Source organism: Babesia bovis, chromosome 3 (genome assembly GCF_000165395.2).
Source record: "Babesia bovis T2Bo chromosome 3, whole genome shotgun sequence".
Lineage (NCBI taxonomy): Eukaryota > Apicomplexa > Aconoidasida > Piroplasmida > Babesiidae > Babesia > Babesia bovis.
Window position 1 is genome coordinate 2,445,486 of NC_010575.1, and position 27,232 is coordinate 2,472,717.

A 27,232-nucleotide genomic window follows, 5' to 3' on the forward strand; every position below is an offset into this window, starting at 1 on the left:
AAGCAATAAGCGCGTAAGCTATTCATTGTTAGGTACACTATTGTATATATTTAATATATATTCTATGTTGTGTGTAAGGAGTCAGTGATTATAGCTTGGCATACCCTATGTGTGTGACCGCGGTATTCATATCCACCAGTTAGTAGCCAGGTTATTCTCTTGGTTGGTCAATTCTTTTGTTGTTTCGCATTTATTGCAATTACCTGATTCAACACTACAATCGCGTTTATTCTGTTTGTCATCATCTTCGATGAGTAATTTAAGTCCTGTCTGTAGTACTACTTCTAGCCAACCGTCTTCTTCATCATCTTCTGGTCCATCACTAGGTACATTAGACCACACTTCCTTTTGTATCACATCTTCATTATTTTCTACATTTATGTTATCTTTAGCACCAACTTCACGTTTATTCAATTCGTCTAGTGTTAAGTAGGGGTTCACTAATTGGATGCCATTTTCTTCTTCGTCGTGTAGACGTAGGGTCTCACCTAGACTTGCGTTGAGGTCGAAATCCATTATTGATGCCACATCATTGCTTGACATGGTCCCTGGTGACCCAACCGTGGTGTTAAGTGAGCTGATATCCATGTTAGTGTCCTTCTTATAATCTTCATTGTAGAGGAACTGGATGGCGTTTGTGAGCATTTGACTTTGGAAGGCATCTATAACCGATTCATCGGGTGCGTAGTATGTTTCCGTGAGCGAAATCTGCTGCTCTGCTTTTTTGGGCTTGTCCACTTTAGTTGACTTGTTCTTGGTACCACCTTCCTTGCGTTCACGAATCTCGGATTTGGAGTGAGCGAATGGGCAGAAGTACCCCTTACAATCTGGGTAGTTCAGACACATACGTGTCTTGTACAATTCGGGGTGGTACAGTTGCTCCTCTTTGGAGTGGGAGTATCTGCAACGGCGGCCGTAGTGGCATTTCCCTTGTAGCTGCATTTTGTTGTACATCCGGAAGAATTGTATATTTGGGCACAGCTTGTAGTCGTATTTGAACAGCGACGGGTTACGTCGCGGCCACGTTTCACTGTGTGACATATTGCAGCGAACACTGTCTTGGCACATGCCCTTTACATATAGTGGGCATTGTTTAGTCCTGAACTCTTCTAGGTCTTTACCGCTTAGACACACGTGGTTCATATAGGCCAGTTCATCAGGTACATTGTTATTTGTCATTTTTGACGCCTCCGGGACGGGTTTTAGGCTAGAGCCAACCTTCGCCATCTTGTGTTGCATATGTTGTAATTATATCTACCTTTAGCAGCCTTTGTTCGTGTATTTCGCTGCAGTGGTGTTAAGTATACCAGATTGACCTTCCGGCGAGACGAAACTTTATTTATCTACAAGGTGACTTTGTCACCTGTTACTATGTTTATCTTTTCCCCAAAGATTTGGTATTGAATGTAACTGCATTCAATAGAACGATACAGACCAGGGATATATATCCTATAGGTTAAAGTCACTATTCCAACAACTGTTGGCTTGATTCGATTATCCCCAATCGGGTTCCAATGCCTTATTAGACACTTTAATTCACACTATATCCTATATATTACACAGCGGCTTGATTGAAATTAGCAATCTGCTAATCATCAAGTCGATATGACATGGAAGTCACTAGCACTTGCTACAATTAATGCAATCTAATTGGTGCGATCCTTTATCAAACACGTATAATACAATCCTCTTCGTTTATTCAAACTACTTTAGCGGATATTTCTCACGCGGAGCAATAATTACACATCAAGACGATCAACTAGTATCCATCATATCAATGGTATCCATGCCATACGCCACGTACGTTTTCATGCTGTTTATCGTTTCAATCCTCTTTTAAGCGATGATAATGCTATATACGACAGAAAGGTACCCTTGACTCATGAATGTGCGCTTCGATTCCTCTCCTTGCCACATGTCACGTGCGCGTACTGTGCATTCTACGTCTCCTGGTGTGTCTAGTGTACTGTATATCATATGAATCTATGGAAACAGGGATACATGTATGCCATACAATGCAATGTTTTAATATAGAGGTATATAATTTAGTTCGTTGATAGAATCTGTGATATGTGTAAGTGGCCCAGGCCCATGACTTACACATCAACTTATATCCTCATGTAACACGCAAATACACATTAGTAGCTATTACGTACCTTAATAGACAAATAAACCTCTGGTTCCTATAGGGTATATAATATCCACAATGTTTCGTACTGTTCTTGGTTCTAGAGTGTAAGCAGCTTATAACAAAGGTCATTCCAAAGCTACATACAAAATACCACCTATTTATACACTCTCTGTATATCTATATACAGGAATCTATTGGTATTCTATAGCATATATTTTACCAAATGGCATATCCTAGCGTTATTAAGTAGGCAAACTCAAGTTATAACCAAATTCGCTAACAGCTTTTGCTTATTACACATTCGATGTTACTGATAACACAAAGAATATGGATGTGATACAAGACAGCACCACCGTAAAAAGTAGGGTTCGCAAGTCATTTTACTTGGACAACCGTGTCTAACTCCCTCAGCGTGGACCGTGGAAACTATCAGTTTAAATATTCTTACACATTACACTCTAGAGTTAACACACCGCTATATTATAACGTTATAAAGAGTATATAGGCAATTATATGGCATATTTTTGCGTATATATCCCTTGCGGGGAAGAACATTGTACGTTATCTCATGTCAGGAAGGCCCAGAAACTATAGCATCGCGTTTATCTAAATCTTCAATTCATAAATCCACTCAAAATATGGTCCAAACAGGATATAACTATGTTTTAACCCAGTATTTGGAGGTTATAATCACTAATGATGTTGCACCTTATACACGTTTCTAGCATGGATATAACACACCTAGTGGTATATGAAATGCAAAGATTACATCTATATTGTAACTACAGTATGATTACATTCATAAATTCATTTTATATACCATTTGCTTTATGTGTCTATTTTTCTAGACAAATATTACACGAATGAAATGCAAGATGACGTTCTTGAGAGTATCGTGCAGGAAATACGTGTGGCTATAGGTATGGAAGTCATACTTATTTTTATACGATTTAAATATGATTAACTGCAGCGATGCAACAACGAAGTAATCTAATCATTTATCTTCAGGCAACTAGTAAATCGACCCGTTGAGCACATGGACTATAAATGTCCATGTCAATCTTCTGTATACCACCTAGCAGTCTTCCAATAGTATTGAAGCACCGGAATAATGATTTTGTTGATCTAGAATTTGCATATGCATTTGCCTGGTGTACTGGATGATATTGCCTGGAGGTTGTTATGCACTTTAGGGTTATTTCTGGTAACATTATTTTTTAAAGCTGGCACATACATCATATCGCATGAATGGAGTAATTTAAAGGGATACTTCGACTTACGTTCACGGGAATCCAGGTCAATACCCGGGCTAGTCCTCGACATCAAGTGTACGATTCCATGGATCTACAACATATATCGCAATTCAAAAGTGGAACTTTATTTAAGTCAACATTACAACAATGCAGTTTCTTATTATCCAGCACTATTCAAGGCAAAATGCCTAATTGCTATTCGGTACATTGTGTGGTTACTATTACTAACGCAATGGATTACCACTGGATCCAATGCAATGTCTATCCAGGCAGGTGGTACTAAGCTCGTTACTGGTATGAATCCCTTAAGGACTGATCGCACATTCCACGAAGATGATCATTGTAAGGGTACTGTCAATATCAACCAAGGTATCTCCAGTGGCTCACATTGCCGAAACAAGAGATTTCTTCCATCCTTTCTATCGTGTAATACATCTCCCGGCTTTTTTGGGTCTCTAGGAACTAATGTGGATCATATTAACTCCACACTCCACAAGGATGCATTGGAGCCACTATACTCATTAAGGGACCCTAGTTCCCAGGAGTACACTGGCGATGATCTGTACAACACAACGGAAGTTGGCACTAACCTTAGCGAGACTACCCACAGCATAGGTATACCGCAATCCAAATTGAAACCCAAACCAATTCCGTTCAATGTTGATGCACCTTTAGAGAATCAGCCGTTACCTCCCTGGGCTTATGAGTTTGTCACTGGAGTGGCTGACCCCAAAGAGGAGTATGTGCCACGACATTACACCGAGCAGGAGATACAAGAGCACTTTAGGAAAGTGAATGAGGAAACCCGAAAGCGTGCGGTGACAACGAGACTCGATGAAACCACGGGTGAACCGCCAAAAAGCTATGGGTTCAAATTTAAGCAAATCCAGCCATTACGGCATCACAATGGCAAGTCGTTTACTTTCTATTACGTCCACTCATTGCACACCAACGTGATACCTGTTTTGCTAAACAGTTTACGCAGGGTAGCTAAACGTCATCTTGGTGCTGGTAGGATAACCGCGCTTAGGATCCCAGGCATGAAGAATGAATTCTACTCCATAGTGGGCCTCCGGGAAGATTTCTTCGACCTGTCGAGAAATCTGACTAAAGTCATTTTCAGAAACGTGCCTATGACGGCAACATTCCACAGGCCACTGATTGGCCGATTAAGGTTAAAGGGTCCTATTATTGCGGTAGCTGGCCACATAGAGCTGGACCAGACATTCCAGAAGGAAGGTGTTGGCTCAAGCTCCGGGTCCAAGGATGACCGGCGGATTGAAATAGTTAATAAAAACCAGTACATATGCGCTCTCTCTAGGGACGCATACCTTGATATGGAAGTTAAGATAGAGTACATCGCCAACTACGTCATGCCGGAGAAGGGCCCGGAGTCCTTGAATAGGGACATTACTCCAGATGGATTCATCCACTTCAGCTCTAGCTGTACTCCTATAGAAGTATTCGCTTTTGACGGCGATCGTCGCGGTATTGACGAGGAGAGTACAAGCGAGATTGTAACCCTGGAGCTGCATACAGACGGTTCTACAACCCCAAGGTTGGCCCTGTTGAACTGTGCCACGTTCATAGAAACGTGGTTTGAGCGTACTTATAAGGCATTTAGGCGCGACTGCACAAGGGACTTGGACGCACTGCATGAGGAGATGGCGTCGGTCAGTACTGCCGAGCGCCTCAGTCCGGAGTTGTATAGGAACTCACCCTACAACCCTTATAGGAAGCCTGAGGATAAAATGCCTGCTAAGTACAGTTGGTTCTACAGGCATGATGTCAAGCGTCAGTATCCAATAGATCCTGATTCTAGGTTAGCTAAACGTGAGCAGCTGGAGGAGTGGAACCGTCATGTAGATGATGAAATCGCTAAAATGGAGAATACGTTACCATATCAACCTGATGACAGAACTGTTAAGCCAGACAGGTATCTCTCATTTGAGGAAACTGCTGAGAAAGCTGGCTTCAACAGTCCCATGTGGATATTCCATGATCCCTTGGGTAAGGGCATGTTGAGTAACAGTCCAGTATTTGAATTCGATAAGGAGGATGACCCAATGTCATTCCCAATTGAATCGTAACATACATACTAGGTATAAAATTGATAACAATGTAACTCAACATTAATCACACAGCGTTCATTTGCGTAAGCTTTATCAAGCCACCTTCTAGGTGTGATGGCATGTACTTTTGGTTGTGTGCGTAGTCAGCGGCAACGAATGCCATATACTGCAGCAAAAGCTGGGTTATAGGTCGATATATTGGATAGTGCTCTCCATCTCGCTCTAGATGCTTCAGCAAGTCTCTGTACATCACTGGGAAGCAGAACATACGTGCTAGGTACTCGATACCCAAAATCTTGCATGGCCTTAAATCCTTGGAGTTAATTAGCATATACAGGAACTCGTGCTCCTGCTCGTTGTGGCAATGGGTGTGGATAAACTCCTTGTCCATGTATGACAGAAATATATCTAGCCAGTATATGTTGTTGAGGTATATTTCTTGGAACTGTTGTGATGTAATCTTAGCTAGTGTTTCCGATTCCAGGTGCTCCAATAACCTTAAAGAGGGTACATTCACTTCATCAACACGTACATCTTTTAACCCCGTAGCTCTACGTACCGTTGGCTTGGGTTTACTAACAGGTGCTGTAGCTTGTTTTTTAAACAATGTTGCCATTTTGAAGAGTATATATTTAAAATTCTGCACGAGACCGTATGCAGAAAGCCGTTCCATTATGGGTGACATTGTAAACATCTCCACTGCGCTTATTGAATATATATCAACGTCCACGGTGCCTGCAGTCATTACCTGGACCACGTGATCGTTGACCAGCGATATCAGCGCACGGGGGACGCACCACGGCTGTTTAATTAGGCCTGAAAGTTGTAAATAGCTACTCCATTGCTTACCTGGAAACATGTTCTCTATACCTGGTGAATCCAGGTACATATTAAATGCCATGTTATATACATATTCATTTATATCTTGCACCTTGCGCTGCAGCCACTCAGGTGACTCATCACTACCTCCCAATGGTCTATTACAACGTTCAACGGCATCATACTTCATTAAATCCTTTTCCTTTACCCAGAACCTAAAGTTTTTAGCACACTTCTTCTTGTATCCTGGGAACGACACAAAATATATGGGTACAAAGTATGAATATATATCTTCATCTGCATCAGTTGCATTGTCGTAGGCAGGTGCATCTGGTGGAACTTGGTCATCCACCCTGAACGGCACTGGCTGTAACCGATTATGCTTGTATAACGCCTCTGAATGCGGATCCGAGAATATCTTCATGTTGGTATCTAAATCACATTTTTTACTTTTACTTTGCCTTTTCGTGCTAGACTTCCGTTTAGCAGGTTTTGGGGAGCACTTGGATTCCGTAGCTGTGGATTCACCGAGGTCACTTGATGAACCTCCCATTTCAGCTTCCTCGTCACAGTGTAGTTGTGATTTGGGCGTGTCCGAGGATTTCTTATGACTTGAACGTGGCTTGGTGTCGGAGTCAGCCTGTCCCTCGTCAGAAGGTGCTGTACATATTGGACTAATTACATATAACCTACGTTCCACGGTAATCAGCTTCTGTGATGCAAACTGTATGACAACTAGATTTAACTCCCCATGCCATCGCACATATGCCAATTCACCTATTTGGAATCTAAAGTCAGTTCCAAGTATACGGGGCATGTGACTATAGTACAGGTTATGTCCATCTTGCTTTATTACAGTGGCTGCTGCCTTGTTATCCACATTGATTTGGTAGGAATCAGTATTGATTTCCGTGAGTTGCCTGGTATCATAAAGTCCACTGTTCATTTCGTCATATTCTTCCCCCGCGTCCTGTGTATCGGAATGGAATGACCTTACGGTACCGACATCATCTTCGCTGCTGGAGGCATTTACATCATCCATGTCACTTTCTTCACGTGATACCGATGACGCTGAATCGTTTGGACTAGGGTACGCTGCTGCCGCAGTGGCAGCTTCATTGGTATCATCCGCGTTTCTCGATGATAGAATGCTACCATAATCCATGGTCATGAAAGAGTGGATATATTCCAAAAAGTGCATTGCATATGATTATTTCGGTATTACAGAATAAAACTTATAACGGGCATCATGCAACTGAAACAGAAAGTTTATGGCAGTGGCTATAGAACATCTATACTTCAATGCCCTATGGCAAGTGTATAGCAGACAGTACAGATACGGTCATCCCGCAAGATTAACGGTTTAACATCTTGGGATTCGTTTATGAGTCATGCTGTGTAGGTGGAAGAGCCCATTGCGACACCATCAATGATTCCCCAGCGAATAGCGTATTTATTATATGTAGATCTATTTACTGCAAAATGTTGTTTTTACAGCACTCTATATGCCTCTAATGTCTGATCAGATAACATCTAAGCTTTCGTCTATTGTACTTCCTTTATCTACAGTGCATATATAGCTTAAGCTTTGGTGGATCACCCTGGATACGTGTTGTTTTATACAAAAATCCTATCAATTTAAATTACAAAGAATAGTATTAAAAATTATTGGTATAAATTCGATCAAAAATTCAACCGCCGGGAACACACATGGTATAGTACCTCTAGGTTAAATCCGCGCATAGACAATCAACTTGTTACATTGTCCTGGGACATTCTAGATGTGTCAATATAATAAAAATTGTGATTCCATGTTGCTTATGATAAAAATAGTATGATACACGGTTGCCGCGTCAGCGTGAGCATGTGGCGGCGACACTTGGTAAATCCGGTATCCCTTACCACCAATGTGTATTTAGTACATTAGTTTAATTTTAAATATTACGCAAAAATTGATCTTTCATTGCCCTATTTGGGTATTGCCCCGATAGGGTAAGGCTCCTGGTTGAAATTACAGGACACAGTGGTAAGCAGCTTGGCACAATACACCGGGTTAACGATGACGAAAGAGGTGCATCGTAGACATGTGGAGAGGACTCAATCGTCACCACGTGACGAATATGTCAGTGAGGAGTATAGGCAGCACCAGTACCGTGGTCCTTCTGGTGGTCGAAGTCACGGTTCTCAGTCAATTAGCCTTAAATCATTGAAGCATACTGGTTTAAGTTGCGCCAAATCGCTTACTAGTAAGATTATATCGATGTCTAACAGTGGTATTCAAGCTGCGAGTTCGGCTATCACTGCTTACAAGGAGACTGCTGCTGCCAATGCACGCAAGGCTGCTTTGGCTGACCCTAATTCATTTTTAAGGATTTCTGAGCGCATTGCTACTACTAACGATCCCATTACTTCCCACAGGGAGCTTGTTGGTGTTATTGAGCATCTATTGACTTGGACTGGCCAACCTGTCCAGTTAACTTTGGAAAAGGACAGGTTCGGGCGGCCAACATCCCAGAGCATGTACAACATCCGGCTAATCAACGACTTCGTGGTGGAAAAGGTGCTGATATACATTCGTGGGAGGCGTGATTGCTGTGTGTTCATCTACAAGTTTACTAATTGGAGGATGCGTACTACATATCAGCCTGAGGAAATCATACTGTGCCTCGAGTTACTTCAATACTGTATGGAGAGCTTTGGTGGATACTTTTTGGGGTTAATGACAAGTTCATGTATGCGTCGGTTCAAGAAACTGCTTAAGATGACCAAGATATCCACATCTCTTGCTGGTGGTGTTAAGAAGCAGTTAACCAAGTTCTTGGTTGGGTCTTCCAACGTCCATCCCGGTGTCCCTACTGATGTCCGTATTCATGTGATAAAGGCTAAGGTTCTATACATGATCCAGTTATGGCATGATGTATTTTTACTTGACCAGGGTATGTATTTTACTTTTTTCGAGGGTTACCGCAACATGAGGGAGAGTGGCATTAAGTTCCCGCCGATTGACCCCAATGAGAAGCAGAAGATCAACTTATCACCTGTTGTTTCTGTGAACAGGTACTCCATAGCTCCTGGAGTTGCACTTCCACTTTCTCCTGAGGAGTTTGACATTATTTTATCTACTCTTCAGACCCTATCCACTGAGATGCCTGGTCCTCAGCAGGATGCCGCTCTTGCTCGTTTGGCTGAGAGCAAGAAGAAGCTTGTTAGCAGCATCAACATATTGACTGAGAATCGCCCTGAAATGGCGGATGACGCTAGTTACGAGGCTATAATGAGGAAGTTGCTATTACTCAATGACTGTATCGGTGCTCATTTAACTACTGGTAGTAACCTTGAGGAGGCCCGTATGAAACTGCAGACCATTATAGAGCGTGACAACCGACACCGGATAGGGTGCTTTTGCCATGAACACGATGATCATGGTGACGATGAGGACAAGATGGTTTCTGTCAACTCGTCGTCGGATTCCGAAAACGAGGACTTTGGCAACTTTTTCAGTTCTGACAAATCGGGGACCCATAAAAAGAGCGATGAGGACTACGACAAGTTCTTTGCTGACTTTGGTTTATTCGGGAACAATGTGAAATCAGTTGAGAAGATGGACTCGGTGCACAGCGAGGGTGGCAACTACGTCAATGACCTGGAATGCCTCAGTTTTGACAACCCTGTTACCACAAGCAGCCAGGATATAAACGTTGCGTCTGCAGCTTTATCCGCGGACAAGTATAACATAAGGACGTCGCTATCCAGCGCCACTTCGTCCAATGAATCGGTAGAGGAAAAGCCAAAGTGGGATGAATACAGCATCGGTGGCGCTGAGCTTGCTGATTCAGACCACGACGTCGGCGCTTCCAGCAGCAGTGCGTATACCCGTAGCCTCAATGCTACGCAGGCCACTACTGCCAGCGTCAACTCCCTTGACATGATGGACCAGCTTGATTCTTTGATAGGTACTAAGCAGGAAGAGGGTGGTCCTGGCCATGATGATAACAATGACACAGGTAGGCTGTTGTTTACTGATTCACTGAGGCGCAGACAACAAGAAGACACTCACTGAGATGGTGGACGAGCTTGACAAGGTTGAATTGGACTTTGGGCACATGTCAGTCACTGGTTTCTGACTGTATCGGTTATGTGAACACTAGCGCAACACGTTGAATGTGTAGCATATTTTCATGTCTATAGCAAATGCCGCGATACATGGAACTAGAGTAGATAGTACCATATGACATTAGTGCCAACACTTACTTGAGTGTGTGGTGGATGTGTGATCTGGTTATCGCGCAGTTCGGCACAAACTATCGCTTTATTTTTGTTTACCAAACATGGCTAAAGACCAGGCAACTCCAGTATTCCCTGTGGATACTGAGGAGTGTATTATCAAGGGCACCTGTCCACTTAGGGCTGTATGGAAGATCATTACCAACAATGCCGGTCCGGAATATTTTGATGCAAAGTCGTTTTTCGGCGGTCTTTGTTTGGGTGCTGGTTTGAGTGTTCTGTTGACCAAGACGGTGCGCGGCATTTGCCTGGTTCTCAGTGGCGGCATCGTCACTACTATGGTAGGTTACTATTTCAGTTAACAGACACCCTAGGTGCTCAACCACTATGGCTTCATTTCATTGAATAAGGAGGCTATTTTCAACGCTATGAACACGGGTTACCAGACTCTCCGCGACAAGATTGGTCAAACTGTGGAATCCTGTGGTAGCCCAAGTCAGTGCTTCCACGACAACATTTTGAATTCTGGCATACCGCGTGAGAACATCATATCGGCTTTGGTGGGCACTGGTGTTGGATTTACTGCTGGACTCATTATATTTTAATGTTATACATTGTTTTTCTTGCCAAGTTTGCTTAACAGTTTGGCTCCTACTTCTTCTATGCCATGTTGAAACATTTCGACGTCTACGTTTGCTAGGTATGTACCAACATCCGTTTTCGGGTTGTTGTACAGGTGGTGGATATAACTTTCCTGTGGAGCGGAGACCTTGTTCAATAAGCTGTCCAACAGCATGTATGAACATGAGTAGTTACCTGAGCCGCTAGAGCTTGACTCCACGTTAGACGGGCTTCCCACGGTGAAGTAGACTAGTTCCTGTTGTCTTCGTATTTTGCGAAGCACCTTCTTTACACATCTCTTCAGGATGTTATACAATGCATATGTCGTCTCTATCGACTCGGTTATAGTGATATAGACATTCTCTAGGCAGTACACCAGCACCCATCGGTGTGCTACCTTATCCAGCTGTACTAGCTGGGACATTGCGGCACATTCCGCTGGATTTGACGCGTCAGTGCCTGGTAACCCTAGCAGCTTTATTAACACCAAGGGCAAGCTTTGTGCCACATTTGGGTGTGCTGCCACTAGGTAAAAGAACAGTATCTTGAAACTAAGTATCAGTACGTACATCGCCAGGAGCTTGTATATCATGGTGTACAGTACACCGATAACGGGTATCATCGACTGTACCCTGTGCTCTCCGTTAGTGCAGCACATTCCACTTGTGCATAAAAGCGTTAACGTAAACAGTGCAAACACCAATTCGCCAAACACTTCATAGTAGGCATACCAGGTAACCTTGCGTGAAAACGTCTTTGCTACTTTAGAGAGAATCCCATGCTCTTCGTGCGACAGTGTTAACGGCAATTCCTCTGTTGGCGTACTGCGCAGTTGGGGTGCTGATGGGCTAACGTTCACAAAGGGCACTGGCTTCACGGCATCCGTGATAACTACATCTCGCGTTACCCATGTGTCCCAGTCTTTGAAGTGGCGCATGGTATACAACCCTATTATGGGATTAGACACCAAGATTACTAGCATATACCATAGTACCAGCTTGCTGCGGCTACTATGTGGATGTGATATCCTACCAGTTTGGTCTGCATAATAATGCATCATTCGACCGTACAAAGCGGCCTTGTCATTACTCTCCGTAACTCCCAAGGTGTAAATATCGCCGATTGTATCGTAGAATTCATCACTATCGGTATCTGATTCTCCTCTATACAACTGGTAGTAATCATAGGATATATCTTGCTCTTTGGCATCTGCGTGGCACGCTGTACTGGCTTGTGTTGTACTGATAGGGGAAACACTTGTCTTTGCCGAATTTGACATTGCGATAGGGTTTATATTTCCCTGGATAACTTCTTCATGAAGATCTGGGAGTTCCTTTGTGGAACGCCAACCAAACTTAAATGGCCGCATCGTGAGGGTACATTTACTGTATAACCAACAAAACTGTGGGCCACCAACCAAAGACAATAGCTTATACAATAAACTATAACCTCAGATTCGATATGTAATCCCAGACAACATGTATTATGTGCACGCGTTGAATACACCCGTCATATATACCCTGCAGTGTGTAGCATAGGGGAAACACGTACATACTGTATGATGCAATTTGTAGTCCATAGACCAATGAAAGTATTTTATAAATCTGGGTACTATGAATTTTACAACCCGGGATCCGTAATGTCTATATAATACAACACACATTACACATTTATCATTGTTAATTACCATCATACCCTGCTTTGGCTGGGCTTATTAACTAACTCACACATCGCAACATTTAACCAGGATCGATCGTTTCCATATTGATTACGTATCTACAGGACCTGGTATCCATGTTTGAGCATTTGGAAGGGGCTATACCCCTGAAGGCAGGGAAGCCTACAGAGTCCACTAGGACATCTGATGCTCCAGGGCTGACTAGACACTCAATCGATTCGCAGGAATGGTCACAGCCTGGTGTATCATTTGCGAGTGTGGAGAACGTTAGGTGCCCGCATCATTACGCTCTGCCTATACAGTATTTCTGCCTGGACTGTAAGTTTGGTGAGGGTTGTTTCTGCAGTGAATGTGCATTAACGAGGCATGCTAGCTGTGACGTACGAACTTTGGATGAGGCCTATAACATGATATTGAACAATGTCATTAGGAAATGGGCAAGTCAATTCAGTTCGCGTACTGACAGTCTTGAGGTAACGTTCGCGCAGCAGTTGGTGGATAAGCGAGAGGAGTGGACCATGAAGTTACAGGAGGTGCAGACGGCTATAATGAAGACTTCGGATGATATAACCACTACACTGCGTGACATGGAGACTAAATTGTTACAATGGATCAACCAAAGCCACAAATCGTTTATGGAGGAGCACGACAGATTGTGTGAGCACGTTGAATCCACCCTAGAGAGTTACGCCAATAATGCCGAGATGTTAAGGCAGCAGAGGCGCCTGTCCCCAGCACGTCTATTGTTGTTCTATCATGAAAATCATGTAAAGTTGAAGCAGATGCTTGTTGGCACTACTCCGCGTGATTCTGAGCGTGTCATTAGGCAGGCTACTAGGCATTTAGGTGTACGTCTGGACAACATTAACTCTACTTGTGTGGAATTTGAAAAGGAAATTGCACATTTAGAGCGTAGCATTAGGAATGCTGGTGCCTCGTGAACCATGAACTTATAATCGCTATATATACTGAATTTGTAATGCATTTGTATATATCCAGTCTCTATATGTATTATCGTATGCAGTGAAGTCAATGCAACTATCATTTGATACACCTTCCATCTAATCATTACAACTCATGTGCATCTAATTATGTCTTGTATCCAGCTAACACCATTACTCTCTTTATAGTGGTATAACATCCTTCTTGCCAGTACGGCAACAGATCATTACCCCGGAAGCTGTTGATATACCTAGCAGTATGATACCCACAATAATTACCGCTTTAGTTCCTGGTTTGTGATACTGTCGGTATTGGTTTGCTATGGTGTTATCTAGGTAGAGATAAGGCCTTCTTTGTTTGTCTGGATCCTCTACGTTGATGACGGTGTAACCCGCTTCATCATCAGGCTCCAGCCGGTGACTACACGTCCTATGATTGTTCTCATCGATCATGTTGTAGAGTGAGTTATCAAACTCGTGTTCACCATATTCTGTAGGTATGTTTACATGAAATTGGTAGATACCTGACAACGCTGATGGCGGTAACACACGGTCTAGCTTCCCGCTAGGGCCCGTATTGTTACATAATACAGTATTTAATATGGCACAGCATATGTATATATGCGTTAATATATGCACCATGGTTAAACTATCATATGGCTACTGTTGTAAATATTATTATATTTTTAAATATATATTCTTTCCTCAAGTGTCCACAATCGCTTGGGAAAGCATCATAGCTGTATATATTCACGTCTTGTTATGTGGACGTCTGATTCCGGAATTAGTGTCATGGTGGGTCAGTAACGACACAATTATAGCGCTATATACTAAACGGTCTATGTATCAATCACTTCGAGATACTAATCCATTTAGTACGTGATCATCTCTAGAGAGCCGTTTAATGGTAACGTATACCTAGTCCATTGATTGTTTTGTTGCAACTTCCTCATAAGGCATCAATTCGGGGTACTTCAAGGAACCCTAAAAACTCTTCTATATGCATACTAGTCTATTGTACCCAAAGAGAAGCTACATGTAGCTATGTACTATCCCCGAACGACACATTCGATGCTTATGTAGAATTGTGATAATACTCTGTATATTGGCATAAGCTTGAGTGACCTACCTAAAGTAATATATAGAATCTTTTGGGGATACTACATAGCATTTGGTATAAAGACTCCTTTGTATTAGAAGTGTTATTACCGTGTTAATTTCTGATGTGTATATTAAATGTAACTCCACTAGGGATACTAGATCTATTCTAGTGTGTAACAGTAATCACAGTTTCATTGTTCATGGCATTAAGTATAACTAATATGACACAAGATGCGGGATAGAAGTCGATCTCCAATAAGAATTAAAAGGGAGTCACCGGAATCGCGTGGCTCTCACCGTCGGGAATCATACGGCAGGGAGCATCTCGTTCGAGTTAAAGAGGAGCTTGGCGCCAGGCCTATACGTATCGATTCAAGGGGAAGGCCATATAAAGATGAAGATCGACCTCGCTCGAAAAAGAGCGGCTCTGCCATTGTTATAGGTAATGATGTATCCAGTGGATCACATTCCATAGAACCGGAAAAGGAGAATTTCGAGCCATCTGGTTTACTAGCAGCAGAGACCAATACGCGCAATGGAGTGGTTATGAAGGTAGGTTATTGCACGTTGCCATATTATCTTTAGTACACCCCTCCTCCTGAATCACGGATGTCGCCTGTATCATGGCGACTCTATGTATTCAAACCTGACCCTGAAGATCCCAAGAATACACAAGTACTAAAGACCATTATGCTGGACAAGCAGGAGTATTACCTCATTGGCTGCGACCAGCGGGTGGCTGACATACAGTTATTCCACCCTACCATATCCAAGCAGCACGCGGTGATACAGCACAGATTACAGGATAATAAACGCGTAAGGTACGTCTTTATATATTCTGTCTCTTGATTATTCGCCTCTGCTCGATTACATTATATACAGGCCCTATTTGATTGACCTTGAAAGTACGAATGGTAGCTTTATCAATGGAGAGCGTATAGAAAAGAGTAGGTACTACGAGTTGAAGTAGGTCCATGTGTAATACATAAGCATATACAGAGAAAACGATATATTAAAGTTCGGTTTCTCCAGCAGGGAGTACGTGGTACTCCATGACAAGTGCGTGTGACTGGTGCACATGATTACTGTGTAATAATCGCAACAAACTGTAAGGGGCTACAACCATGGAGCCCATCCTACAAACATCTTCGACAAGTGAGCGTGTGACGTTGCTACTTGGATCAGTTTCTGCAACTGTTCACGTGGTTCCATGAACTCCGCTACACTTTCGAAGTTCTGCAGTGCCTGAGCATCGCTCAGGTCCTCTTCATCTCTTGACTTTGAATGGCTAGAGTTAATTTCTACTGACGGCATTACCACGTTCAATGCTCCTCTTAATTTATTTTCTATGCACTGTATTACCTTTTGGGAATGTCCAGCTGCATTGTGTACTTGCTCACCTCTATGCCATTCTATAAGCGGATCGAATACAAAATTCATCAATATGGCAGTAATTTTATGCCTTTCTAGGTGTAGCGTTTGGAGGAACTTGAGTGCTTGTGAGTAGAACGGCCCGTCGTTGGCGGTACCGCATACTCCGAGGTTACATACGACATTCTGTGTCATCCTGAAGGGCACGAGCTCGGGTACAGCTAGTTGTAACCCCTTGCCAAACAGACAATCGAAGTCAACGTGCATGATCTGTCCGGTCAATAGGTTAAGCAAGATATTCTCTGCGTGCCGGTCACCTAGGCCTACTATATATCCCAGTATGCTCCATACGGCGCATGTATGTATAAACTCCTTTCTTGCGGTGAACCATGCCGTAGGGTCTCTCTTGAACACTTTATAATAAGCTCGATGTAATACCGGCGGTCTTCTATCACACAGTTTCCGGAACAGGTTCAAGCTCTCTACGTAGTTCTTATCCGTTACGCTAGTGGCGTAGTTTGAGATATCTGCTCTGCACTCACGGTCAATGGACTCCGAGACCCTGCGCAGCTCTTCTGTAACCACTGATCGCATGGTTGCCATATTAGGCACCCATTCAATTATCCCGGCGACTTCGCTTAGTGGTACCACACTATAGCACTGCAGCGGCATCCCTGTATGCTGGTTCCTTAATAACTTCGCTATATACTGTGTCACTTCCATCATACGTTTATCTTTGCGCAAATCGCCTTTTACTTCATTCTTTATCAGAAAGTTAAGCAAGTCACCACTAGCCGCTATGAACCCAACTCGTTTAGGCTTCTGCTTTGAATTTAATATTCTCATCTGTTCGTCCAGGCCGCATATACGTGATTTTTCTACCATCTGGTCGTAATGCACTATGAACTCGAAGCTTAGGTTCCGATTAGTGGGTATGATGACGTACTTCTTGCAGTCGTTACTATTAATTAGTCGCCACAACCCCTGGAACCTCAAGGCCGACTTCTCGTTTATGGACACGCTGGTATCCATTGCTACGTGTATAAGCTCCGTGAATATGGACCGATAGTGCTCCACTATAGTGGCTGACGGTGGCGATATCTCTCGTGCTTTCTTCTCGATGCTTATATGTATCTGCCTCATATGTGAATTCACTGAATGGGCGAAGTAGAGCGTTGACCACAGCGCCTGCTTGGGGTACCTAGCAACAAGTCTGGCCACTAGTGTCTGGAACAACGGCTGTCCCAGTAACTTATGGTTGCACCGACTCATTAACTGCGATATAACGGAGTACCAGTAGTACTGCGGCAAGGGGTCGTTGTGGCGCATGAATGAGTCCATGATGGCATTGGCGAAAATCTGGCACGCTTCATTCTCAAATGTCACATTACCCATACACTGGTTGGTATTCGGCGTGCAGTAGAAGCACAGTATCGCTATTACTTTGGTGAGTATATCCACAATATCCATGTTAACCCAGGGTTCAGTTGAGTTGCCGTGGCTAGTGTTATGGCTCTCCCTACCGCTGGCGCCACTGTCGTTATGCAGCTTCATATCGCAGTAGCTCGATATTCTATCGTCATTCCCTGAGAGTGCAGCGCCCTTGTCCATGGTAGGCACCATGAACGTCAACGCCTGGAGGTAGGCGTTGATCGTTGCTGGCACCAACTGGACAAAAGTGAATATCCCGGACACACCGTCGACTCCAGTTATTTTATATGTATGCTCCACTGAACCACTCAGTGGCCCCCTTCGTGAGCATATGGCGGAATCATTGAGTACCACCTTCAAGTTCCTGGCGTTCCGCAGCCGGTGGTCCAGTAACTTGTCCAGGTAATCCGCGTACAACATATTGGCCTTGAAACTCTGCGGTGCTGCTTTCAATATCTCCCTCATGTGGAATATTGCACGCTTCGGGATTAGCATGTTACTTGCTGTGTACATCTTCACTAGGTTATAGAACCCCTCGAAGTCGTTACGTGCCAGTGCCTTCAATGCCCCTATGGCCTCATCAATCTGCCCCTGGTGTTGCAACGTCAGGGCATGCTCCAATATAACGTCACTTCTTCCGCTGAACGCCTCATCCGCTAGCGATATGCTGCCTGGTATATGTACATCCACTTTATGCAACCGGCATAACCGATTAAGTGACAACAGCAACTCAATGGCGGCATCCGACTTGCCACCCAATTCAAGTGCCACTTTAGCGGTTCCCAAGATATCCAGGGACGACTTTAGGCTGTCTTTGGCGCTGCCTTGTACCCAGTAAGTCAATTCGTTGGCGAACCCACGCTCCTGGTAATCGTACTTGCCACTGTTAAACCTGCTGCACAATCGCAATGCATTTAGCGTTGCTATTTTGTCTAGGTACTTCATGGCCACTACTGTAGACTCCCTTATGGCTAGCCCCAAGGGCCTTATGAGGTGCTTGAAGCCCTGCTTGATAGTTTCATCAGTTGATACGTAATCATGCTTCTGTAGGTGGCAGATGGCACTAGCCGTCTGCTCCATGAACCATACATCTATGGGATCCCTCATCATGAGTGACTCCCAGAACACACCCGATTCATTTTCATCCACTGTGCACTGGGTTAATTGCGATAGTGACCCTGATGAATTGGAATCCTGTGGTGTACTTTGTCGTTCAACTAGGAATATATCGCTACCTTTAATCTCTTCGTAGGGTATCTCCAGCAGTGAGCATTCCGTTGACGTCTTCTTGGCCATTATTGCATCCAGCTCATCCCATAACGCAAGCTTCCAGCATGCAGTGATGGATTCCGCGATGAGTGACTCTGCTGAGCTTTCAAGATCCGGTGTTGGCAGCTTGATGAATACCGTGGGCCCCGTCATCTGTATAATGCGGTACCAGCTAGCCCATAGCCTGGGATCCTGCGATGTCTTCAACAGTCGGTTATAGACATCGCAGGCCTCCCTATACTTACCACGGCACTCGTATGAAAACGCTCTGCATACATCCTGCTGGTTCTTGTACACAGCTAGATTACGGGCACTGGCTGGTGCATTGAAGCTGTTCTCAACGTTACTGTTACATACATCCACGATGCTAGCGCTTTTGCGCGATCTCTGGAAGTTATCGTTGAGCACTATCGTTGAGATACACACCAACGAATCGTAGTCCCCTAGACCTAGGTAACCACGGCATAGCAGTGATATAATTGTCTGTGGATCCAGTCCACCATTGTCCACTACGTTCTTTTTTAACTCGCGGTTACTCAGTGACCTGTATGGGTCGTTGAAATTGTATATCCTCGGCTCCAGTGCAAGCTTCTTCTCGATTATCATGACGCCTCTGGCGTATGAACCACACGATATAGCAGCGTGTGCCACTAATAGCTCGGGCACTGCAAACAAAATGGAGTCTAGCCTTTTCATCTTGACTACCAGTTGCCTCTCTATATGCTTGTTAGATACCTTCTCGGTACCCGACTCAGTCTTCCTCTTCTTGGGAGAGCCATTATCCGTGGATTCATTCCTTAGTTTAATGAGCTCCTTTCGGTATCTATCTGCCAGCACCTTTATACCGTCCAACAGATTGAATATAGCCTGGCACGACGTATACTGGTCTGTAATATCCAGTTTACGTACATGTTTGCAAACTACTTCATAGGGTGGCTCCCACTTGATACCAAAAGTGGTACTGTCCCGTTTCAGGATGTTACACAACAAAGAGGCTACTCGCTTCCCGATGACCAGGCAGTTTTCATCATCTAGGAAGTGCACGCATGACTCCACTATATATGGCAGGAGGAACGTCAAGACTGAAGGTATCTTGACCATTGCCAAATCACATGCCCTGAATAGCGGGAGCGCAGGGCAAGTATCAGGTAGCATTTTCAGTAGCCACCATACAAACGATTTAATATCCAGTACTGTATTTACATCCAGGCAAGTTTCAATTAAATTCTCTATTGACCTGTTCCTCAGGAAACTGGTTGCACGATAGGGTTCAATAGCTCTTCGGATTACCTTATCAAACGATTTGTTCCACCTGCGTGCCATCTGGTCCAAATCCTTTGTTGACCTGATACCACCCTTGTAGAGTCCCATTAACTTCAGGATTTCCTGTATGCAGTACAAGGCAACCTGCAGGTGCATGTTTGGTATAAGGTAGTCACGCAGCACTACGTCACCCAGTTCCCGGGGGTCCGCTTGTGCGCACTGTACGTATGCACTAACGGTCTTGCGAGGTACCTGGAATCTCCCGAGGTCACATGGCACGTAGCCCAGGATTGAGCAGCACTCCGTGGCCAGGGTGGTGGGTGTCTTGGAGAAGTCATCTGAGTACTCGGCAATCGTGCACAGAGCCGCCTCCGCCAAGCTGGATGCCGGCTGCCTGCAGTGCTCCATGTTTGATACGAATGGGTTCAGCTCTAGCAGGTGGTTGGCAGTGATGGCAGCAGCTTCCCTGGTGATGTATGGCACCTTTACTCTATCACCTCTGTGGAGCAATGCAGCCAGCATTGCCAGCTTGATCTCTATACCCTTTACGTCTAAGGGTGACCTGACCACTGAAACTACACAATCGACATATGAGCACAGCCGCGCTCCATCACTCATGTCATTGAGTCTTGACTTTATTTCCTCTATAAGGCCACGGCTCTTCTGTGGGTCTATACCTAGCGCCTCTATAAGTGCCACGTTGTATGCAATACCGGGCGCACAGAGCCCTAGGATCTCCGCTGATATTTTACGGGAGAACACTCTCCAGCATGTCAGTAGCACTGACCCTATATGCTCGTTAACCTGCTGCAGTGTCAGCACCTCGATCAAGCGGTCACAGAATACGTCTATATCACCCTGATACAGGCAGATCAAAATGGCTATGCAGTTATAGGTCCTTGCTATATGTACGTATGACATGCGATCTTTGTCGTGGTATCCATATATTTCTGGATAGAACACACGTTTATTTTTTAGGGCAAAGTTGAGCGTTTGCTGCGCTCGGTTTAACCATACTGCCACGAAGTACTCCAGTATGCGTACGAAATTCTCCTGGAGGTATTCAACTAGTGCCGGTAGGTCTATAGCAGACTCGCTTAAGCTGTCTTTGCTACTCTCGCTTAGCGCCTCTGGCGAGTTGGTTGGTTCCATTACATCTGATGATAGAGCTATAGAGTCCATGGTTGGTAATGTACCATGCTCAAACTCGGAAGCCACGTAATTACTGCCACTGTCCACCACTTTGGGTTGAGTTGTATTTGTCTGTGCACAGCTAGCGTTCGACGGAGCCTGGCTCGGGTTAGAGTCCTGCTGGCTTATGCCAACCTGTTGGTTAACGGGATCCAGTTGCCGGTTAGCTTTGACAAGTTCTAGGTAGGCCGAGAAGGGCTTGGATACGTAATCAGTCTGGATTTGCAACAGCGACTCCTGGTTTTTAGCCACGTCCATCATACGGATGATGACGTGTGGATTGGTGGCGTACCACAGCAGCCGCACCAGCGCATAGAACCTGTACTTATCGAGCTTCAAAAGCTGCTCTTGGAACTCCAGCGGGTCAGTCCCATCGTTTATAGCCTGCATAAGCTGGAACAAACGATAGTCGCAATCGTCCAAGCTGTGCTGCAAGGTGGCGTCAGTGCACAGCACTGACTTGATAGTACCTTCATGGAGTAGCTCAAGCCTGTCGAAGGCCGTTGGTGTCAGTATGAGCTCGAACATCGCCTTGGCCATGACCTGGAGCGGCGTCATCTTGGACATGGCGGTCATACACAGGCGCACTGGCGCCATGGATAGCCCTGATATAGCCAATCGGTTTATAGGGATAGATACTACATTGCAGATCTGTGTGAGCTTTACCCAGGCGTTGGAGAACCTATATCTGTCACTGGTCCTTATATCCGACAAAGTCATACTATCTTGGTGGACACTACTTAGATCCGGTAGTAAGTACTTTGATGATATCAGCTCGCTGTCTATTACGTTCTGCAGCAGGGTGGTGATAACCTCGGTAATGGTCGAGGTGCTCATGTTGGCCGCTATTGCAATGGCGTGCGGCCCTAGTATCTTGCGTGATACCTCGTGATCCTCCTTGGGGATATCACTGAAGCCGCTACGATCCAATGGGTGGTGCTCCTCGGTAACTGGCAAAGCGCTCTTTGGCAGTTGGCAGCAGAACAGTAGCGACAGGCAGTCGTAGAAGTAGAGGCTTTGCATGTACCCGGGCTCCACGGACGCATCTGCCATGATGGCCATGTTGTCACTTTGCCGGTACTCAAAAAGCGGTAGGAACTCATTATTGAATTTACCAGTGAACAGCGTGTGCAGATACTGCTTGTTCATCATTGACAGGAGGCATGTAGGCCCCGGGGTCGAAAGCTTCCTTGCTATTTGTACCAGGGTGTTGTTGCAGGTCCTCATTGAGTAGATTAGCTGGGACCATATATTCGATAATCGCTCCATGTAGTACTCTATCTGGTCGTCGTTGGCATTGTACAAGTAGTCGATATACCTCTCGAGTAGCGATAATATGTACGGCCACTCCAGAGCAATGCCTTCGAATAACGAGGTAGTACCAGGCCTTAACGAAAACAACCCGGTACCTATAGTGCGACGTGCCAGTAAAGGCACGTCAGTGGAGATAAAGACCTGGATACTGCTGTTCTGGAGGTCTATCTGCCCCTGGCAGTATATGGGATTTGGCATTAAACAACGGTTACACGTCAAGTAGTAGGTCCCACGCACAGCTGTGGGTGCGAACTTCTGTAGACAGTGGTAGCAGTACGCCGGTGCCGAGGATGAGTAGAGTGTTACGTATCGTCCATGTGATACTGTCGAGCGCCCTGGAGTGGTGGCACCGCTGTGGCTCGTTGAGAAGTTACCTCTGTGTAGCACTGCGTTAGACACGGTATGAATTCCGGAGTTGGATCTACTGACTGAGGTCATCACGGACTCCATTGACTGGTCGCTCTTAGCTAACCCGGGGTCGTGGGTATCCACATTCATGTGGTATGAACCTAGTGACAGCGCCCGCGTGAGTTCCGATAATAGAGGCACACCGTGCGCCACTGCGTGAAAACGGCGGTTTAGGGACTCCGAGGCCATGCACAGCGCTATCAGGTGCTCACTGGTAGCGGTTTGTTCTGACACCAGGTCCCACAGATGCAGCAGGTGTGGTATCACCTCTATCAGGTTCATCTGTGCATTCACGTGGGCAAACTTGATGAACTCCTGTACTGCCTTGAATATATCATCGAATACGAGTATCATCGACTCCACGTTGCTGCTTTTCCGGAGCCTATTGTAATTAACAGCTACACTTGCCAGGTAACGGCATAGTGCGTGTATAATAAGCTTGTCTATCACCGCTGGAGGCGACGGCGTTATTGTAGTATCGCTGTATTTACAGGGCAATAGATCTGTATCACCCCCTTTATCAGTTGACCCGGTACATTCCGTGTTCATACAGCAAGGATCGTTGCTCTGTTGCGACATGGAGCGCAAGTGGCTAGATGCATCATCATCCACACGGCACCGGTTATACTCCAGGAGGAATTTCAGCGTCTTTATTACATATACCGCATCCTTAAGGGGCGATGCAATCATTGACCTCAGTGACCTCATGAGTAGTACTGAGTATTTCCTGGAGAGTTTATCGGAGTTGCTGCACTTCTGCATGGCGATGACGGAGTACAGCATCACCTCCACTACGGAGTCGCCAAGGTGCACTGCCGATATCAGGGGCGCCCTAACAGCCATCTTCATGCTACCGGATATATCTATCATCTGGATCCTGCAGTAGGTATCCAGGAGCAGGATAACGCTTCTGTAGTCCTTTATCATCCCATTCTGGGCGTTTAGGAGTAGGAGTACCATTGAGTTGACAAATACAAACGACAGTGCAATATCGGCATTCTCCATAGTTTCATGGCGCAGCAGGCATCGCATGGCGATATCAGTTGCCAGGCATACTAGAACCACGGAAGTGTGATCAGCGAGCTCAACTGGGAAACACTTAGTGAACGCATAGCTAGTACTACTCCTCTGCTGGCCGTCTTGTGAAGCGCAATCTTCGTCAGTGTATAGATTTACCTTACGCCGCCGGTCGTACTCCCCGAATCGTTTGAGCAGGTTTAACATGGCGTCACTTCCAATTTCAGTTATCGACTCCACTTTGTACCCGCGCAGCTGCAGCTGGGAGTATATGCATTTCATTAACTCATAGGGCCTGTTGGTACACTGGGTGTACTCCAGGATAATTGACCTCAGGCAGTTGTAGGCATAAGTGTCAATACGCAGCACTGCGTCTTTGGACAGCGGTATAGCGGTACAGGGAGCGTCTTCTTCAGTGGGTATTGTACCGGTTCCCACGAGGTAGCTGAACGGGCGGAGGAATGAGTAAATGACTATATGTGCCAGCCGGTGGCGCTCCCTGGAGCGGGCCATTACCCTTAGTGCAATGCAAATAATGGATAACAGGATGTCGGCAACCTCGGGTGGCATTTGGCGCCTGTACCTATTGAGCGTGACGGCGCTCATCTTCAGGAAGGTGGCGTAGTAGTCACAATCGTGCGCCTGAGCGCCCATGGCTCTTATATAGGTCCGGTAGTAATGTATGTGCCAGACAAACATTGTGCGCGAGACTAATTGGAGGAATCCCATCATGTGGCTCCCTTCGTTACCGGAGACCACTTCCTGGAGCAGCCAAGTTACCAGTTCTTCCAGTAGCCGCAATGCCCTCAACAAAGTGCTGGATCCAGTGATGTCCATATCGTGCAACCTGCTAGACTCATTTGAATCCAGCAGCTCCAGGAATGCGCTGCTGTCGTAACTGCCTTCATCATGGTCCCCGAGCACGTGTTTCGGGAAATGGCCATTGTATCCAAAGTCGCAGTAACCCAGTATCATGTAGCTGTAACTCTGCCACAGGGACACGTGGTGCAATAGTGATGCGACACTACTCACTATGTACTCCAGCTGCCTCAGGGAGTTATCCAGCAGCTGCGAGGCGAGGTACGGCAATAACGTATGCACGGCCTTCCCGGAACTAAGGAACAGTGGTGATGTGAAGTAGTGGGTATCAGCGAATAAAGCTGACTGAGAGTCACCATTGCTATAAGTCCCCGGAGTGCCATTAGGCAATGCAACACAAGGTTCAACGCGCTCGATATTGCACAGCTCGGAGATGAGTATAGCCATGAGTGTAACGCTGCTGTTGTTAACCACAACAGCAGGGTTGCTAAGTTCCTGCCCCGATTCCACAGGAGATGCAGTCTTAAAAGTCCTCTGGAAGAGCTTGGCAGTGGTGCCATACCTTCGTTGCAGCAGGTCTACATATAATAAGCACAGGTAGTCTAAAGAATAACTAAGGTACACTTACCTTGGAAGTCATATATCAAGTCGTCTTGAAATGATTCAGCCACCTTAGGTCGTAGTGCTTGCAATAGGTTTACGGTATATACTACACTACGGGCCCAGGTAAATATGGTACGCACTGGCAAGGCGCCTCCAGTAAACAGGCGATCTATATCAGTGTTCAGTAAAAGCGATAAGTGCTGCCTAAGGAATGATACAAGCAGTATCACGTCATCAGAGTCAATATCCTCGTAAAGCTCCTGGCCATACCCACCAGTGAACATGGTCAATACCATATATGAAAACCGGCGGACACCTTGGTAAAATGGTTTGCGATCTCCTGTAGACAGTAGGCTACTTAATTGCTTAAGCATAGGCATCAGGATCTCACGCAATACCAAGTGGAGCGGCCCCTGGCATTCCAATGACTCTAGTTTGGAAATTGTTTTCAACATCCGTTTATAGGATGTGCAACCGTTCCACCGGCTTTCGATTTTCCTGAGTTTGCCATGCAGTGGGTAGTACGCATTGGTCGACAAATAGGCAGTATCCTGTAGGTGCAGTAAACTAATACACCTCCCATCGTGGGACTGAGGGTCTCCAGGAGTATTACAGGAGTCTACAACAGAGGGCTGCGGGCATTCATCTTTGGAGGATACCTCACAACTCTGCTTTAATCGCGATAACAGGCTGCCATCGGGCTTCGAGGAATTCTCTAGAAGCATGTAGCCGAAGTTACGCAGCCCAAAACGCTGTAGCTGCTGTTGCAGCAGGGTTATACCCTCAAGTAACCATTCAGCCATTAATAAAACAGCACCTCAACACACATTCAGTGGTTTTCATTTGACCTCTGAATAGCATTTTAGGAGTCCAAGTTTACTCTAGAGTAAAGTTTTAGAGAAGTAAAGGCCCATTTATTCATCCTAACACAATAGACAGCCTTTTCTGGGATGTACATGTTCAAAGGTGTAAGCTATCAATGAGATAAACGATTCATTCATGACTTATACGGTAACATACAACCTTGAATGTGTACCACTTGCAAACACTCGGTACACAGTATGATGGATATATACTCAAGAAACGATACGGGATATATTTATTTAGTATAAAGTATTTCTACTTCCAAAAAGTACATTAAAGTTATAAAATGCCTCGGTATGCCAAGGAATCAGCTCCACTACGTCCACCGTGTCTACACACCATGTGGAATTTAGTACTATCACTGCCCCGTAGGATACCAATGACACATGTAGATTTATATAGTGAGTAAGATCATATGTATTATCACAAATGCTAGATTCTTTTTATAGAAGTGCTTACGTTGCTAGAGAGTCGGTAAGCTAACAGATCGTTCCGGCTGAAACATGACCCTCTGCAGTGTACCAGGATATAATATATATACTCTACATGAAACAGACGTGAATACGTGTTCAATGTTAGACTAATGGGCACTCGTGTTAACCGCGTCGTGATAATAGCGAGGAGTTAAAAAGTCTTAATGACTCAGCAGTGGTATGGACGAATAAAGGCTAATACTACAACTAGGTTACTTAAAGAATCCATTTGATCGGTATATCTATGCGAGAAGTCACTATTACCCAACGGTAGTATACATCTGGTCTACAACACATCCCGTTAGAGAATCCGGGCTAGCAGTAGGATCTAAACTTGGTACATATTTCAATATACCAGATATTCAAGCT

General features: G+C 45.0%; 11 protein-coding genes across 11 annotated transcripts; 5 read left to right on the forward strand and 6 right to left on the reverse strand.

Moving 5' to 3' along the window:
- Positions 1–6: 6 nt before the first annotated feature.
- BBOV_III011400 (uncharacterized protein) lies at positions 7–1,319 on the reverse strand. Its single transcript, XM_001612210.2, has one exon. It carries the CDS (start codon positions 1,237–1,239, stop codon positions 127–129), a length of 1,113 nt encoding a protein of 370 aa, XP_001612260.1. The 5' UTR covers positions 1,240–1,319; the 3' UTR covers positions 7–126.
- Positions 1,320–1,714: 395 nt separating this feature from the next.
- Positions 1,715–2,443, reverse strand: BBOV_III011405 (uncharacterized protein). Its single transcript, XM_051767052.1, has 2 exons — positions 2,157–2,443; positions 1,715–1,966 (listed from the first exon to the last, which is right to left on the reverse strand). Exons 1-2 carry the CDS (start codon positions 2,258–2,260, stop codon positions 1,837–1,839), a joined length of 234 nt encoding a protein of 77 aa, XP_051623773.1. The 5' UTR covers positions 2,261–2,443; the 3' UTR covers positions 1,715–1,836.
- A 686-nt stretch (positions 2,444–3,129) lies between these two features.
- On the forward strand, positions 3,130–5,614 carry BBOV_III011410 (RNA polymerase Rpb3/RpoA insert domain family protein). Its single transcript, XM_001612211.2, has one exon. The coding sequence runs from the start codon at positions 3,270–3,272 to the stop codon at positions 5,472–5,474; it is 2,205 nt and encodes a 734-aa protein (XP_001612261.2). The 5' UTR covers positions 3,130–3,269; the 3' UTR covers positions 5,475–5,614.
- BBOV_III011420 (uncharacterized protein) lies at positions 5,461–7,500 on the reverse strand. The gene is made up of 3 exons (XM_051767160.1): positions 6,969–7,500; positions 6,306–6,935; positions 5,461–6,272 (listed from the first exon to the last, which is right to left on the reverse strand). The coding sequence occupies exons 1-3, from the start codon at positions 7,474–7,476 to the stop codon at positions 5,521–5,523; spliced, it is 1,890 nt and encodes a 629-aa protein (XP_051623567.1). The 5' UTR covers positions 7,477–7,500; the 3' UTR covers positions 5,461–5,520.
- A 676-nt stretch (positions 7,501–8,176) lies between these two features.
- Positions 8,177–10,434, forward strand: BBOV_III011430 (uncharacterized protein). Its single transcript, XM_051767832.1, has 2 exons — positions 8,177–10,279; positions 10,314–10,434. Exons 1-2 carry the CDS (start codon positions 8,335–8,337, stop codon positions 10,397–10,399), a joined length of 2,031 nt encoding a protein of 676 aa, XP_051623568.1. The 5' UTR covers positions 8,177–8,334; the 3' UTR covers positions 10,400–10,434.
- Positions 10,435–10,581: 147 nt separating this feature from the next.
- BBOV_III011440 (putative integral membrane protein) lies at positions 10,582–11,121 on the forward strand. The gene is made up of 2 exons (XM_001612214.2): positions 10,582–10,840; positions 10,874–11,121. The coding sequence occupies exons 1-2, from the start codon at positions 10,604–10,606 to the stop codon at positions 11,102–11,104; spliced, it is 468 nt and encodes a 155-aa protein (XP_001612264.1). The 5' UTR covers positions 10,582–10,603; the 3' UTR covers positions 11,105–11,121.
- On the reverse strand, positions 11,078–12,590 carry BBOV_III011450 (putative integral membrane protein). The gene has a single exon (XM_001612215.2). The coding sequence runs from the start codon at positions 12,487–12,489 to the stop codon at positions 11,107–11,109; it is 1,383 nt and encodes a 460-aa protein (XP_001612265.1). The 5' UTR covers positions 12,490–12,590; the 3' UTR covers positions 11,078–11,106.
- A 114-nt stretch (positions 12,591–12,704) lies between these two features.
- BBOV_III011460 (uncharacterized protein) lies at positions 12,705–13,759 on the forward strand. The gene has a single exon (XM_001612216.2). It carries the CDS (start codon positions 12,915–12,917, stop codon positions 13,737–13,739), a length of 825 nt encoding a protein of 274 aa, XP_001612266.1. The 5' UTR covers positions 12,705–12,914; the 3' UTR covers positions 13,740–13,759.
- Positions 13,760–13,883: 124 nt separating this feature from the next.
- On the reverse strand, positions 13,884–14,415 carry BBOV_III011465 (putative integral membrane protein). Its single transcript, XM_051767099.1, has 2 exons — positions 14,264–14,415; positions 13,884–14,230 (listed from the first exon to the last, which is right to left on the reverse strand). Exons 1-2 carry the CDS (start codon positions 14,379–14,381, stop codon positions 13,923–13,925), a joined length of 426 nt encoding a protein of 141 aa, XP_051623757.1. The 5' UTR covers positions 14,382–14,415; the 3' UTR covers positions 13,884–13,922.
- A 560-nt stretch (positions 14,416–14,975) lies between these two features.
- On the forward strand, positions 14,976–15,938 carry BBOV_III011470 (FHA (fork head associated) domain family protein). Its single transcript, XM_051767015.1, has 5 exons — positions 14,976–15,282; positions 15,316–15,392; positions 15,426–15,661; positions 15,723–15,806; positions 15,840–15,938. The coding sequence occupies exons 1-5, from the start codon at positions 15,072–15,074 to the stop codon at positions 15,907–15,909; spliced, it is 678 nt and encodes a 225-aa protein (XP_051623569.1). The 5' UTR covers positions 14,976–15,071; the 3' UTR covers positions 15,910–15,938.
- Positions 15,933–26,635, reverse strand: BBOV_III011480 (phosphatidylinositol 3- and 4-kinase family protein). Its single transcript, XM_001612218.2, has 2 exons — positions 25,552–26,635; positions 15,933–25,501 (listed from the first exon to the last, which is right to left on the reverse strand). Exons 1-2 carry the CDS (start codon positions 26,327–26,329, stop codon positions 15,957–15,959), a joined length of 10,323 nt encoding a protein of 3,440 aa, XP_001612268.1. The 5' UTR covers positions 26,330–26,635; the 3' UTR covers positions 15,933–15,956.
- Positions 26,636–27,232: the final 597 nt, after the last annotated feature.

Excerpts from the sequence above, each read along its gene's own strand:
- BBOV_III011410 (XM_001612211.2), top strand. The coding sequence starts at position 3,270 with ATGCATTTGCCTGGTGTACTGGATGATATTGCCTGGAGGTTGTTATGC.
- BBOV_III011470 (XM_051767015.1), top strand. The coding sequence starts at position 15,072 with ATGCGGGATAGAAGTCGATCTCCAATAAGAATTAAAAGGGAGTCACCG. Across the intron at positions 15,283-15,315 it reads CGGCTCTGCCATTGTTATAG|AACCGGAAAAGGAGAATTTC; the intron begins GTAATGATGTAT and ends CACATTCCATAG. Across the intron at positions 15,662-15,722 it reads CAGGATAATAAACGCGTAAG|GCCCTATTTGATTGACCTTG; the intron begins GTACGTCTTTAT and ends CATTATATACAG.
- BBOV_III011430 (XM_051767832.1), top strand. The coding sequence starts at position 8,335 with ATGACGAAAGAGGTGCATCGTAGACATGTGGAGAGGACTCAATCGTCA. Across the intron at positions 10,280-10,313 it reads TGATGATAACAATGACACAG|ACAACAAGAAGACACTCACT; the intron begins GTAGGCTGTTGT and ends ACTGAGGCGCAG.
- BBOV_III011440 (XM_001612214.2), top strand. The coding sequence starts at position 10,604 with ATGGCTAAAGACCAGGCAACTCCAGTATTCCCTGTGGATACTGAGGAG. Across the intron at positions 10,841-10,873 it reads GCGGCATCGTCACTACTATG|GTGCTCAACCACTATGGCTT; the intron begins GTAGGTTACTAT and ends CAGACACCCTAG.
- BBOV_III011400 (XM_001612210.2), bottom strand. The coding sequence starts at position 1,239 with ATGCAACACAAGATGGCGAAGGTTGGCTCTAGCCTAAAACCCGTCCCG.
- BBOV_III011465 (XM_051767099.1), bottom strand. The coding sequence starts at position 14,381 with ATGGTGCATATATTAACGCATATATACATATGCTGTGCCATATTAAAT. Across the intron at positions 14,231-14,263 it reads ACCGCCATCAGCGTTGTCAG|AATATGGTGAACACGAGTTT; the intron begins GTATCTACCAAT and ends ACATACCTACAG.
- BBOV_III011480 (XM_001612218.2), bottom strand. The coding sequence starts at position 26,329 with ATGGCTGAATGGTTACTTGAGGGTATAACCCTGCTGCAACAGCAGCTA. Across the intron at positions 25,502-25,551 it reads CTTGATATATGACTTCCAAG|ACCTGCTGCAACGAAGGTAT; the intron begins GTAAGTGTACCT and ends TATTATATGTAG.
- BBOV_III011450 (XM_001612215.2), bottom strand. The coding sequence starts at position 12,489 with ATGCGGCCATTTAAGTTTGGTTGGCGTTCCACAAAGGAACTCCCAGAT.
- BBOV_III011420 (XM_051767160.1), bottom strand. The coding sequence starts at position 7,476 with ATGCACTTTTTGGAATATATCCACTCTTTCATGACCATGGATTATGGT. Across the intron at positions 6,936-6,968 it reads GAAGCTGATTACCGTGGAAC|CACCTTCTGACGAGGGACAG; the intron begins GTAGGTTATATG and ends CAATATGTACAG. Across the intron at positions 6,273-6,305 it reads TATAGAGAACATGTTTCCAG|GCCTAATTAAACAGCCGTGG; the intron begins GTAAGCAATGGA and ends TACAACTTTCAG.
- BBOV_III011405 (XM_051767052.1), bottom strand. The coding sequence starts at position 2,260 with ATGACCTTTGTTATAAGCTGCTTACACTCTAGAACCAAGAACAGTACG. Across the intron at positions 1,967-2,156 it reads AGGTTTATTTGTCTATTAAG|TACACTAGACACACCAGGAG; the intron begins GTACGTAATAGC and ends TATGATATACAG.
- BBOV_III011460 (XM_001612216.2), top strand. The coding sequence starts at position 12,915 with ATGTTTGAGCATTTGGAAGGGGCTATACCCCTGAAGGCAGGGAAGCCT.